Source organism: Capricornis sumatraensis, chromosome 15, assembly GCF_032405125.1.
Source record: "Capricornis sumatraensis isolate serow.1 chromosome 15, serow.2, whole genome shotgun sequence".
Classification (NCBI taxonomy): domain Eukaryota; kingdom Metazoa; phylum Chordata; class Mammalia; order Artiodactyla; family Bovidae; genus Capricornis; species Capricornis sumatraensis.
Genome location: NC_091083.1, coordinates 35,314,255 through 35,328,844, shown reverse-complemented (window position 1 = coordinate 35,328,844; position 14,590 = coordinate 35,314,255). Strand labels below are relative to the sequence as shown.

At 38.6% G+C, this 14,590-nt stretch overlaps 1 protein-coding gene across 1 annotated transcript in view; it reads right to left on the bottom strand.

Annotated features, from left to right (window-relative positions):
- Positions 1 to 3,012: 3,012 nt before the first annotated feature.
- The window catches only part of TMEM236 (transmembrane protein 236), a 38,325-nt gene continuing 26,747 nt past the window's right edge, over positions 3,013 to 14,590 (bottom strand). The window contains exon 4 of the mRNA XM_068986680.1: positions 3,013 to 3,593. Coding sequence (XP_068842781.1) covers positions 3,013 to 3,593 — 581 coding nt within the window. The remainder of the gene's footprint in view (positions 3,594 to 14,590) is intronic.

Sequence of the window (14,590 nt, the reverse complement as noted above, 5' to 3'; positions counted from 1 at the left end):
TTCCAACTATGATTGTAGCTTCATCTATTTCTTTCTGCAGTTCTATCAGTTTTTGCCTTATGTGGCTCTGTCATTAGGCACATATACACTACAGATTATGTCTCCTGAGAGAATTGACTCCTTTATTATTATGTAATAATCCCTTTCTTAACCCTTGAAAAAATTTTCTCACTTTGAAGTCTGGTCTGTCTGAAGTTAATGTAAGTGCTGCTTTCTTTTGATTAGTGTTAGCATGGTGTATTTTTCTCCATCCATTTTCTTTTATCTATATGTAATGTTCATAACTTTTTATAAGGACGCAAAAGCTACATGGGTCTTAATAAAAAAAAAAAACATTAGAAACAATGAGAATTGCAATGTAATTTTAATAGCTTAACTTTTAATCACAGAGTGTATAACAACCAATGTTTTATTAGCATAATTTGCTGCAATGTCTGTTAAATACCATAGACAAACTTTATAAACATGCACATACCCTTAAAACTATTAAATTAAATTAGGTACTCTGTAATTTTCCTCCTACATGGAGTGTTTTGTACATGCCTTCATTATTTATACAGTGTTGTGACTCTCCAAAATATCAGGCACATTCATGTTCAATTAGGTGCAAAATGCATTCTAAACTCCAATAAGTAATACTTCCCAAATTATCTGAGCATTGTTCACTCTATACATTCCAATACAAAGATAAATATAAATGTACATAAAATATTTTCATATTTAGGAATATTAAAATGAACTACATGGTTATATATTTTTCTTAATAAAAAACTATCAGGTATAAATTGAGAGTAATTATTTGTGTGATAATCTTGTTTTAGAGTTACAAGCATTATAAGTTTCTGTGGAATTGACAGAGGAAAATAAGATGCATTGTTAAACAAGATATTCTCAGGCCTTTCTTTAAGGATTTAAAGATTAATGAGGAACTCAGAAAAGCAAACACACAATGAAAGTCCTTAAAAAGTGCTATAGTTAGGGTTCTATAAGAACTCATAAGAGGGACACTTTTTTGAATTAATACCTATATCACGTTTAAGTCTTTTAAAATTTTAACCTTTTTCAAAAAACATTTATTTATTTGGCTCTGCCAGGTCTTTAGTTGCAGCATGCAGGATCTAGCTTCCTGACTGGGGGTCAAATCTAGTAGCCTGCACTTGGGAGCATGGAGTCTTAGCCACAGGACCACCAGGGAAGTCTGCTTACATCAACTTTAATCTCTATCTTCAGTAGATTACTCACTTCTAAACATAATACTATTTGATGAAAAATTATAGTCTGAGGTAACCTAAAGATTTCATATATTATTTTTCACAAGTGTATGGTTTAAATTATTATTCCCAGAGGGTAAACAAAGACACAGAAAAGAAAAAAATAGGAAAATTAAAACAATGCATTAAGCTACCCGTTTCTCTGCAGGGATTTGCTCCAATTAAAAGTCTTAGCTTTTATCAGTTATTATAGTTAGCCAGACAATACAATGAGAACACTCCCTATCTAGTTAATCCTCTCAGACCTATAAAGTACTATTTAACCTTATTTGTAGCTCAAACAGTAAAGAATCTGCCTGCAGTGCAGGAGACCCGGGTTTGATTCCTGTGTTGAGAAAATCCCCTGGAGAAGGGAACGGCAATCCACTCCAGTATTCTTGTCTGGAGAATCCCATGGAAAGAGGAGCCTGGTGGACTACAGTCCATGGGATCGCAAAGAATCACACACGACTGAGCAACTAACACTACTAACCTTATTAAAGTACTAGTAGTATACTCACTTTTGGATGTTTGCCCCAAGTCATAAAATCAGAAGTTAAGCTTTCAGCAATTGTGAATAGACCTTATCTTATGGTATAAGGAAAAACCATAAAGCCTAGGGGGAGAGTGAGACTGGAGGATTTGGTGGAAAGTTGGAGTGACAGTAAATTCAGTTATTCATTCCTTAAGCTATTTGTTACCGCAGATCACTGAAGAGATTGCCTGCATAAAACATTACTCTGCACATGTAAGACTCTCAGAAATCTCTATAGCATTGGAAAATTTATACAGAGTGGAGAGCACCTGCTATGCATATCTGAGGGTATCCCAACATATGAAATCAAATCACATAATTCCATATTTAATTATTTAATGACAAGATAACTATTATATATTATCACATAAGACACTAATGCACTTGCTGTTATATTTGTAAGTTGAACTTCTAACTTTAAACAGGGCTTGCACCTTGCTTTCATGATGGTATCAAATTCCACAAATAAATATTCTTTTACTTTGAAATTTTCCTCTTCAATTAATGGCTTCCTGTTATAAAAGTTTATCTAGATCTTACCTTAACTTCATTACATTAAATTGAGTCAAATGTCTGTGAAATTAAATTGTTTTCTCTGCTGAAATCAATTACATAAAAATCTCTTGCCACAGTGGAATAAAGAACATAATTACATGTCTGAAGGAGACTCTAAAACAATTCAATTTTTTAAAAAAAATACATGAATCAGTCATGGGTGTGCATGCGTCCCCCATCCTGAATCCCCCTTCAACCTCCCTCCCCATCCCATTCCTCAGGGTCAATTTGTTAAAAGTATTGATAGAATCTAACTTATTTAATAAAAACAGGCTTATTTCCTAAAATTAATTTTAACTAATTCTTGTAATGCCCTTTCTGTCAACAATAAAAAAATCTCATTCTTGGACTAACTTAGTAGGAAGACATGTTCTCATTTTTTACTGAAGGGTACTTCTGGAAAAAATGCAGAATACATAACAAAATTAACTACTGACATTTTCTACAAATCTAGGGGAACCAACTTAGAAGACTACAACTTTGCTTACATTTAGCACCATTTGCATACATTTAAACAATTGACATGTTATAGTTTTTAAAACTAGTTTTTTCTCTAGCATCTATTTCTTGATTTCTTTCTAGAGTGCAAAGTAACATATGCCTGACCCCCAAAAAGATCACAAATGTATGCATGTGCATAAAAAAGAGGTTTGACCATAGGACATTTTCTCTTTAAAAAGACCTCTCAAAGGTAGAGAACATCCTGAATCTGGTTAAGAAATTGAAGTAAACATAAGACAGAGTCACCAGCACATTTTTAAAAAGACCCAATACGGGTGTGATTGTTCCCAGGACAATGATTAAACTCAGTCTAACAAAGATAAAAGGTAGATCTTGGAGAAGGATGACAAAGGAATTCAGGAGCGGGTTCCGGGGAGTGAATATCATTCGAAGAAGAGAAATGTAACTGAAGATGTAGACCGCGTACAGCCAGCCTGACTTGTACACCCTGGGGTGTCCGGCCACCCGCACCATTTCTATGGTGTCAGCCCAGAGTAGAAAGCTCCCGAGGAAGATCTCTGCACGCACGTCCTGTTGGGACAGCGTTCTCAGGATTCCCCATTCAAAGGTGGGCTCCTGGGGTCCCTCCAGCTCAGGAGAGGAGCTCCCTGTGGCGCCTCCTAGTGGCCGCGACAAGTGGGTCCTGCTGGCTGGCTGTGGGCGAGTAGGGTTTTCTTCATTTTGCTTCGCTTCACATGTCACAGTTCTTATTTGTTGCAAATTGGTCGTATGGATGTGCCTGTCTTCGTTACCTGCAACAAATTGATTTATTTAAATTTTAAATTTTCATTAAAATGTAACTTTTCATTCAATTTTATTTAAACTTACAAGGATTTCCCTGGTGATCCCGTGGCTAAGATTCCACGTTCTGAATGCAGGGGTCTTGGGTTTGATCCCTGGCCAGGGAACTAGATCCACAGGCTGAAACCAAAAGGTCAGGCACAGCTGCAAGGAAGATGGAAGGGCCCACATGCTGTGACCCAATAAATAAGTGACTGTGTGTGTTACTGGCTCAGTTGTGTCTGACTCTTTGTGACCCCATGGGGTGTAGCCCACCAGGCTCGTCCATCCATGGGATTTTCCAGGTATGAATACTGGAGTGGGTTGCCATTTCCTTCTCCAATAAACAAATAAAAGAATAAATATTATAAAATAAATAAATGAATATTACCTTATTTATATTTGTTGCAGTCAAATAAATAAATATTTTTAGAAATAAATTTAAAATTTAAAAGCCTTATTTAAAATTTTAAATTTTATTTCAAATTTAACTTTTCCTTCAATTTGTTTAAAATTTAAATATAAATATTTTATTTAAATTTCAAATTTTATTTAAACAGAATTCTTAAATTTTTATTTAAAGTGAAATATTTAAATTTTTATTAAAATTTAAAATTTTATTTAAACTTGAAAATGAAATACAAGTGATCTCTTATTTGAGGTCTGTGTCACACATGGAACTTCAAGATAGCAATTGATAGCACAATGCCAAAAAATGTAGAGGCAGAGAATGCTCTTTGTGTCTTTGTATTTCCGGAGGTATGGATCCTAAGCCATTCTTACCATTTCAAAATAATACCCATTACTGATTACTGAGCTAAGTAAGCACTTTCACATATTGACTCATTTAATCCTCAGAAAAAAATTGAGAAATAGGATTGCTGTCCCAGTTAATAAATATGGAAACTGGAGTCTAAGAGATAAAATGACACCTGAATTCAAACACACAGTTAGGAATGAACGGAGCTGGAATTCACACCCAGAATTGTTTGACCCCAATTGACAATTTCTTAACTTAATCACTTTCTAGAGGCAATACATCAAGTGCTAATTATAAACCACATACATATCATAAAATCAAATGAATCAAAAGTTCAATGGTTCAGTCTTGTCACTTTATAAGAAGCCTACAGGAATGACTACAACCCAGATCTCCAGATTTAGAGCTTCGTGCTAAGAGGGCTTTTTTTTGAGCATGAGAATCTAAGATTTTTAAGCTGTTCTTTCCCCTGAAATTTTTGAACTAGTCAGTGTTATTGTTTAGACAAGTATCTCATTTGTGACCACGAAGCTGTGGCTGATCAACAGGTCAGTCATCTGAATGAGTAGGGTGTTCCTCGTCAGCATCACAAGAGTAAGTGTGTGTGTGCATGTGTGTGTGAGAGAGAGAGAAAGTGAATGTGTGTGTCTCTCCATACACACATGGGTATTAAGATTGTGATTATGAAGGAATCTCAGATCTCAGAACTTACTGCTGATGATTATGAAAGAAAAAGAACATTATTTTCCAAACATTTAACCACTCAGGCACCAATTTCACTGCTAAGAATTTCTCAGCTCTTGACACAGTTTACTCAGCCACAACATGCTGAGCTGTCACATTCCTTGATAAGATAAAATTTAAAGGGAGTCATTAGATGAAATAACTCTAAAGGTTAAAGACACAAAAGCAATAAAATTTGTTGAAATGTACTGAGCAGAAGTGAAAACATTTTAAAACAAATAAGTTATTATGATTAATGACTAACAAAGGGCTTGATGACTATAAGTAGGAGTTATTTAAAGAACAAACTTCAGTTTTCTTTCTATACAATTATTTTAAAACTGGAAGTGTGAATTGAATACATTTATTAATTAAAAAAATAAATTATTGATGAGATATTATTTCCTTCTGATATGAATTATTCATAAGTGTTAGGACTCATGACCCTTAGAAACCTCCTTTTCAAACTTAAGATGTCACAGTAGCATGAGGAAGAATCATTTTTTTATTAGAATATAGTCGACTTACAATGTTATGTTAGTTTCAGGTGCATATAGCAAAGTGATTCAAATATATGTACATATATTGTGATTGAGCTACCCTGCGTCCAAGGTCAGGGGTGGCGGCCGAGAGGAGCTACCCTACATCCAAGAAAAGGAGCAGTGGCTGTGCTTTGCTGGAGCAACTATGAAGAGATACCCCACGTCCAAGGTAAAAGAAACCCAAGTAACACAGTAGGCGCTGAGAGAGGGCATCAGAGGGCAGACAGACTGAAACCACAATCACAGACAACTAGCCAATCTGATCACGTGGACCACAGCTTGTCTAACTCAATGAAACTAGGCCATGTCGTGTGGGGCCACACAAGACAGACGGGTCATGCTGGAGAGGTCTGACAGAATGTGGTCCACTAGAGAAGGGAATAGCAAACCAGTATTCTTGCCTTGAGAACACCATGAATGCCATGAAAAGACAAAAAGATAGGACACTGAAAGATGAACTCCCCAGGTCAGTAGGGGCCCAATATGCTACTGGAGATCAGTGGAGAAATGACTCCAGAAAGAATGAAGGTATGGAGCCAAAGCAAAAACAACACCCAGTTGTGGATGTGACTGGTGATAGAAGCAAGGTCCGATGCTGTAAAGAGCAATATTGCATAGGAACCTGAAATTTTAGGTCCATGAATCAAGGCAAATTGGAAGTGGTCAAACAGGAGATGGCAAGAGTGAACCTCAACATTCCAGGAATCAGTGAACTAAGATGGACTGGAATGGGTGAATTTAACTCAGATGACCATTATATCTACTACTGTGGGCAAGAATCACTTAGAAGAAATGGAGTAGCCATCATAGTCAACAAAAGAGTCCAAAACGCAGTACTTGGATGCAATCTCAAAAATGACAGAATGATCTCTGTTTGTTTCCAAGGCAAACCATTCAGTATCACGGTAATCCAAGTCTATGCACTGACCAGTAATGGTGAGGAAGCTGAAGATGAATGGTTCTATGCAGACCTACAAGACCTTTTAGAACTAACACCCAAAAAAGATGTCCTTTTCATTATAGGGGACTGGAATGCAAAAGTAGGAAGTCAAGAAACACCTGGAGTAACAGGCAAATTTGGCCTTGGAGTATGGAATGAAGCAGGGCAAAGACTAATAGTGTTTTGCCAAGAAAATGCACTGGTCATAGCAAACACCCTCTTCTAACAACACAAGAGAAGACTCTACACATGGACATCACCAGATGGTCAACACCGAAATCAGATTGATTATATTCTTTGCAGCCAAAGATGGAGAAGCTCTATACAGTCAGCAAAAACAAGACCGGGAGCTGACTATGGCTCAAATCACAAACCCCTTATTGCCAAATTCAGACTTAAATTCAAGAAAGGGGGGAACCACTAGACCATTCAGGTATGACCTAAATCAATTCCTTATGATTATACAGTAGAAGTGAGAAATAGATTTAAGGGACTAGATCGGATAGAGTGCCTGATGAACTATGGACAGAGGTTCATGACATTGTACAGGAGACAGGGATCAAGACCATCTCAAGAAAAAGAAATGCAAAAAGGCAAAATGGCTGTCTGAGGAGGCCTTACAAATAGCTAAGAAAAGAAGAGAAGTAAAAAACAAAGGAGAAAAGGAAAGATATACCCATTTGAATGCAGAGTTCCAAAGAATAGCAAGGAGAGATAAGAAAGCATTCCTCAGCAATCAATGCAAAGAAATAGAGGAAAACAATAGAATGGGAAAGACTAGAAATCTCTTCAAGAAAATTAGAGATACCAAGGGAACGTTTCATGCAAAGATGGGCTCAATAAAGGACAGAAATGGTATGGACCTAACAGAAGCAGAAGATATTAGGAAGAAGTGGCAAGAATATACAGAAGAAATGTACAAAAAAGATCTTCACGACCCAGATAATCACAATGGTGTGATCACTCACCCAGAGCCAGACATCCTGGAATGTGAAGTCAACTGGCCCTTATGAAGCATCACTACGAGCAAAACTAGTGGAGGTGATGGAATTCCAGTTGCTGCTGCTGCTCCTGCTAAGTTACTTCAGTCGTGTCCAACTCTGTGTGATCCCATAGACGGCAGCCCACCAGGCTCCTCTGTCCCTGGGATTCTCCAGGCAAGAGTACTGGAGTGGGTTGCCATTTCCTTCTCCAATGCATGAAAGTGAAAAGTCATCGTGTCAGACTCTTAGCGACCTCATGGACTGCAGCCTACCAGGCTCCTCCATCCATGGGATTTGAATTCCAGTTGAGCTATTTCAAATCCTAAAAGATGATGCTGTGAAAGTGCTCCACTCAATATGCCAGCAAATTTGGAAAACTCAGTAGTGGCCACAGGACTGGAAAAGGTCAGTTTTCATTCTAATCCCAAAGAAAGGCAATGCCAAAGAATGCTGAAACTACCGCACAATTGCACTCATCTCACACACTAATGAGGTAATGCTCAAAATTCTTCAAGCCAGGCTTCAGCAATATGTAAACCATGAACTTCCAGATGTTCAAGCTGGTTTAAGAAAAGGCAGAGGAACCAGAGATCAAATTGCCAACATCTGCTGGATCATCGAAGAAGCAAGAGAGTTCCAGAAAAACATCTATTTCTGCTTTATTGACTATGCCAAAGCCTTTGACTGTGTGGATCACAATACACTGTGGAAAATTCTGAAAGAAATGGGGATACCAGACCACCTGACCTGCCTCTTGAGAAACTTATATGCAGGTCAGGAAGCAACAGTTAGAACTGGACATGGAACAGACCAGTTCCAAATTGAGAAGGGAGTACGTCAAGGCTGTATATTGTCACCCTGCTTATTTAACTTCTATGCAGAGTACATCATGAGAAACGCTGGGCTGGAAGAAGCACAAGCTGGAATCAAGATTGCCGGGAGAAATATCATTAACCTCAGATATGCAGATGACACCACCCTTATGGCAGAAAGTGAAGAGGAGCTAAAAAGCCTCTTGATGAAAGTGAAAGAGGACAGTGAAAAGTTGGCTTAAAGCTCAACATTCAGAAAACTAAGATCTTGTCATCCGGTCCCATCACTTCATGGCAAATAGATGGGGAAACAGTGGAAACAGTGGGTGACTTTATTTTGGGGGGCTCCAAAATCACTGCAGATAGTGATTGCAGCCATGAAATTAAAAGACACTTACTCCTTGGTATGAAAGTTATGACCATCCTAGACAACATATTAAAAAGCAGAGACATTACTTTGTCACCAAAGTCCATCTAGTCAAGGCTACGGTTTTTCCAGTAGTCATTTATGGATGTGAGAGTTGGACTATAGAGACAGCTGAGCACTGAAGAATTGATGCTTTGAACTGTGGTGTTGGAGAAGACTCTTGAGAGTCCACTGGACTCAAGGAGATTCAACCAGTCCATCCTAAAGATCAGTCCTGGGTGTTCATTGGAAGGACTGATGTTGAAGCTGAAACTCCAGTACTTTGGCCCCCTGATGTGAAGAGCTGAGTCATCTGAAAAGACCCTGATGCTGGGAAAGATTGAGGGCAGGAGGAGCGGGGGATGACAGAGGATGAGATGGCTGGATGGCATCACCGACTCAATGGGTGTGAGTTTGGGTAAACTCCGGGAGTTGGTGATGGACAGGGAGGCCTGGCATACTGTGGTTCATGGGTTCACAAAGAGTCAGACACGACTGAGCAACTGAACTGAACTGAACTGAACTGATGGTGATTGACTGAGTCCCTCATTCGTGTCTGACTCGTGATGCCATGGACTATGGTCTGCCAGGCTCCTCTTTTTCAGATTCTTCCCATATAAGTTATTACAAAATATTGAGTAGAGTTCCCTGTGCTATTACAGTAGGTCCTTTTTAGTTATCTATTTTATATATAGTAGTATGTACATGTAAATCGCAATTTCCTAATTTATCCCTTCCTGCCATGTTTCCCCTTTGGTAACCATAAGTCTGATTTCGAAATCTGTGAGTCTGTTTCTGTTCTGTAATAAGTTCATTTCTGTCATTTAAAAAATAATTTTATTTAATTATTTTTGGCCGTTCTGGGCCTTCGTTGCTGCACAGGCTCTCCTCTAGTTGCGGCAGGCAGGGGCTCCTCTCTAGTTGTGGTGAGCGGGCTTCTCACTGCAGTGGCTTCTCTTGTTGCAGAGCACAGGCTCTAGGGTTTGCAGGCTTCAGTAGTGGGCTCAACAGTTGCAGCTCCTGGACTCTAGAGCACGGGTTTGATAGTTGTGATGCATGGGCTTAGTTGCTCTGTGGCATGTGGAATCTTTCCAGACAAGGGATCGATCCCATGTCTCCTGAATTAGCAGGCAGATTCTTTACCACTGAGCCACCAGGGAAGCCCTGTGTCATGTTTTAAAATTAGATTTCACATATAAGTGAGACCATATGACAATAGAATACTACTCAGCCATAAAAATAAATTAAAAAAAAAAACAAAATAATGCCATTTGCAGCAACATGAATGGACCTAGAGATTATCATATTTAATGAAGTCAGACAGAGTAAGGAATCATTTTGATAAATTACACTCAAGAGAGAAAAATATACTTATTTTTCTAACTTCTTTCTTTTGCAAGTTATTATTTTAATAATCATAAAATCATCTTTTAAAACTCAGATGCTTACTTACATCAGTTGTATCTCTTATTTTACCAAAAAAAAACTAATGTAGAAAATAGACAGTGTGTTGTGTCTTAGAGTACACTCCTTCACCTCTCTTAGTAGATAAAAGTGTTCAAGTGAAAACTCAAATTCCTTTGTCAATATGAAGAACACAGCATATAATACAGACTCTTGAGGATGACTGCAAATTCAGCATTGTTTCAAGGCCAGGAAGTGCCATCTAAGAAGTGACACATTAACAGTTTTAACCAGTGAGAGTCATAATATCTGAGGATAAGAGCTGTTGGTTTGAATAATAAATTCCTTTTGTATCTATTTATTTTTAATTGAAGGATAATTGCTTTATTGCATTGGTTGTGAATCAGCCATAGGTCAACCCATGTCCCTTCCCACTTGAACCTCCCTCCCACTTCCCCCTCATTTCACCCCTCTAGGCTATCACCAAGCCCATTTGAGTTCCCCAGAGTCATACAGCAAATTCCCACTGGCTATCTATTTTATATATGGTAATGTATGTTTCCATGTTACTCTCTCCATACCTCCCACCCTCTTCTTCCCCCACCCCCAACTCCCCAGCCGTGTCCCTAAGTCTTGAGCAATGAATTTTTAGGTAGGGTTCATTTTTAATGAAATGAGAAGAAGGCCTCAATCCATGCGTATTTGGTAAAACCAGGCCTGGATTCTCCCATTTCTCCATAGTTCATTAGGGACTAGTTTATATTTGGGGTCTAGCTTAGGGGACTAGTCCTCTTCCCAAGTAAGAAACACTATAACTAAGAGCTGGAAAGCTCTGCTGGCCTCTCAGAGGGGAGGGCAGAGTTGAGGATGTCAAGAAATCATCTGGTCATTAGAACAGACCAGCAAAGTTATCCTCCAGTCACGTAAACCTTCATGTATTCGTTACTGTTTCCTTAGGCTCCATGATCACTTTCCCTCCAAATTAGTATTTTTTTAAATTTCCACTCACAGTTGGAATTCTTTCTATTGTTGCTGTTAATTGTCAGGGTTCTGTTTGGGGGAAACTATATTTATTTGTGCAAAATCTGTAAAAAATATAAACACAAAGAGCAATCTGTTCACTTCCTTAAAGGCTCACATTCACTGTAAAAAGCACAAATAGCAGCCGTTCTGTGTAGTTCCCCACAGCTAAAGCTAGTCACCAAAACTTTTTGTCCTCACTGTGCATGATATATAATTAAAGAAATGTAATTTTGATAACAGAAAAATGTTTAAGTAGGTAACATACCCCTTTTACTTCATTATTTCTTTATGGTGATGTGTTTCTATCTCTAACTTTTACCTCAAAACTTTTTTGATCACTTCCAGGGAAAATGTAAGTACAATATAACAAATCAGTAGGGAGGAATTTTCTACAGTGAGCATGTATTCCTCTTGCAAAGAGAAAGAGAAAGCAAAAAAAGTTATTTTTCTCTTCATTTTCTTTATTTTCTCTACTCATGTTATTTTAGGAACTAACACAAGCTGGAATCGAGATTGCCAGAAGAAATATCAATAACCTCAGATATGCAGATGACAGCACCCCATGGCAGAAAGTGAAGAAGAACTAAAGAGCCTCTTGATGAAAGTGAAAGAGGAGAGTGAAAAAGTTGGCTTAAAGCTCAACATTCAGAAAACTAAGATCATGGCATCCAGTCCCATCATTTCATGGCAAATAGATGGGGAAACAATGGAAATAGTGATAGACTTTACCTTTTGGGACTCCAAAGGGCTTTACAGTTTTATTTCATGAGTTCATTTTGTCCAGCATATTGATTGTACAAATATACGTTTTTTTAAGAAAAGGAAAAAAGATGTATAGATGTATTGCTTCACTAAATGGAAAGCTAGCATTAATTCTAGCTAGGTCGAGGAGGATTAAAAAAAAAAAAAAAGGGAAAAAAAAAAAAACAAAGTCACTGCAGATGGTGACTGAAGCCATGAAATTAAAAGATGCTTGCTCCTTAGAAGAAAAGCTATGACCAACCTAGACAGTATATTAAAAAGCAGGGATATTACTTTGTGAGAAAGGTCTGTCTAGTCAAAACTGTGGTTTTTCCAGTAGTCATGTATGGATATGAGAATGGAATATAAAGAAAGCTGAGTGCCAAAGAACTGATGCTTTTGAACTGTGGTGTTGAAGAAGATTTCAATGAATGTTCATTGGAAGGACTGATATTGAAGCTGAAACTCCAATACTTTGGCCACCTGCTGCGAAGAATCAACTCACTGGAAAAGACCCTGATGCTGGGAAAGATTGAGGGCAGGAGGAGAAGAGAGGGACAGAGGATGAGATAGTTGGATGGCATCACCGACTCAATGGATATGAGTTTGAATAGGCTCCAGGAGTTGATGATGGACAGGGAGGCCTGGCGTGCTGCAGTCCATGGGGTTGCAAAGAGTCAGACACGACTGAGTGAACTGAACTGAAAAGTTATTTAAATAAAAAGAGAAAGAGAGAGAAGGATCACAAGAAAGGGCAGCTAAAAACAAGGCAGGAATGAAGCTGCTACTAAGACTACACTTTTTAAAAGAAATCAATATTTTTATTCTTTCCAAGATTTCATTCTGTGTAGCTTAGGGGTAAAACAGCATTTTTGAAGAAAAATGGGGGCTGGGATCAAGTGCCAACAGCAGGCAAGTGCTAGGTCATGCCACTGGCAGGGAAGAGGTGTCAATACTGCCTCTGCAAACAGCAGCTTCAAAACTGCTCTTCATGGTCGAATGGTTAAGATTCCATGCTTCCACTGCAAGGGACACAGGCTCAATCCCTGGTCGGGGAACTAAGATCGCCACACGGTGTGGCCAAAAAACTGCTCCTGATATTGGTTAAGGGCTAAAGCAATTGGACAACCAAGCTGTCTGCTGTGATCAGACAAACTGTAGAGTGCTGTTCCAAGCTTAGACTGGGTTTTGAGAACAGTGCAGCAGGTATTGTGCCCACCTTCATCACCCTGTCTCCTGACATCACATCAACAAGCACAGAAGAATACACTGGCAGGGCTCTCAAAGGAAGGTAAGTTCTGTGATGAGAGACTACCCCAGGGAGTCTGAATTAGATTGGCAGTCAAGCACAGCTCATCTCTGAAGTGACAGTTTTAAGTGAAGTGAAGTCACTCAGTTGTGTCTGACTCTTTGTGACCCCATGGACTGTAGCCTATCAGGCTCCTCAGTCCATGGGATTTCCAGGCAAGAATATTGGAGTGGGTTGCCATTTCCTTCTCCAAGAGATCTTCCTGACCCAGGGACTGAACCCTGGTCTCCCACATTGTAGGCAGATGCTTTACCTTCTGAGCCACCAGGGAAGATTGACAGTTAAACACAGACCTAAAGAATGAATGGGAATAAACTATGTGAAGAGTTGAGAAAGAACTTTTCAGGTGGTAGAGAGAACAGGTGCAAATATCTTTCAGCTAAAGGGACTTCCCTGAGGGTCCAGTGGTTAAGAATCCACCTTCCAATGCAGGGCACAAGGGTCACAGATTTAATCCCTAGTCAGGGAATTAAGATCGCACATGCTGCAGGGCAACTAAGCCTGTGCACCACAACTAGAGAAGCCTGCGCGCTGTCACAAACACCCAGCACAGCCCCCCAAAAGAAAAAGATCCTTCAGCTAAGATGAACTGAAAGGAGAGTGTGATGAGGGGGAAGCAGACAGAGAAGAGGAGAGAAGCTATGATTTATGTAGGGCTTTCTATATACGAGGAACTGTGTTAAGCTCTTTCTATGCATCCATTCACTTAATCCTTATAAAAACTGTATCATGTGGTTACCAAAGGGAACAGTGGGGAGAGGGATAAATTAGGTATACGGGATTAACAGATATACACTACTATATGTAAAACAGACAAACAACAAGGATTTACTGTATAACACTGAGAACTATATTCAACATCTTGTAATAACCCATAACAGAAAAGAATTTGAATATATACATATCAATATATTGATATATAACTGAATCACTTTGCTGTACATTTGAAACTAACACAATATTGTAAATCAACAAAGGTTCAATAATAATAAGCCTCTATGATATAGCTACTACTATTTTCCCATTTTATTTTTAAATTTATTTTCTTTAAAGATTTTTTTTGATGTGCACCATTTTTAAAGTTTTTATTGAGTTTGTTACAATATTACTTCTGTTTTATAGTTTTTGGCCATGAGGCATGTGGGATCTTAGTGCCCCAAGCAGGGATTGAACCCACATCCCCTGTATTGGAAGGGGGAGTCTTAACCCCTGGACCACTGGGTCAGTCTCCTAGTTTCCCATTTTAAAGATAAACAAACTGAGGTAGGGAAAGACTAAGAGTTGTTTCCAGGGTCACACAGCAAGTAAGGAGAGGGATGGAGCAGG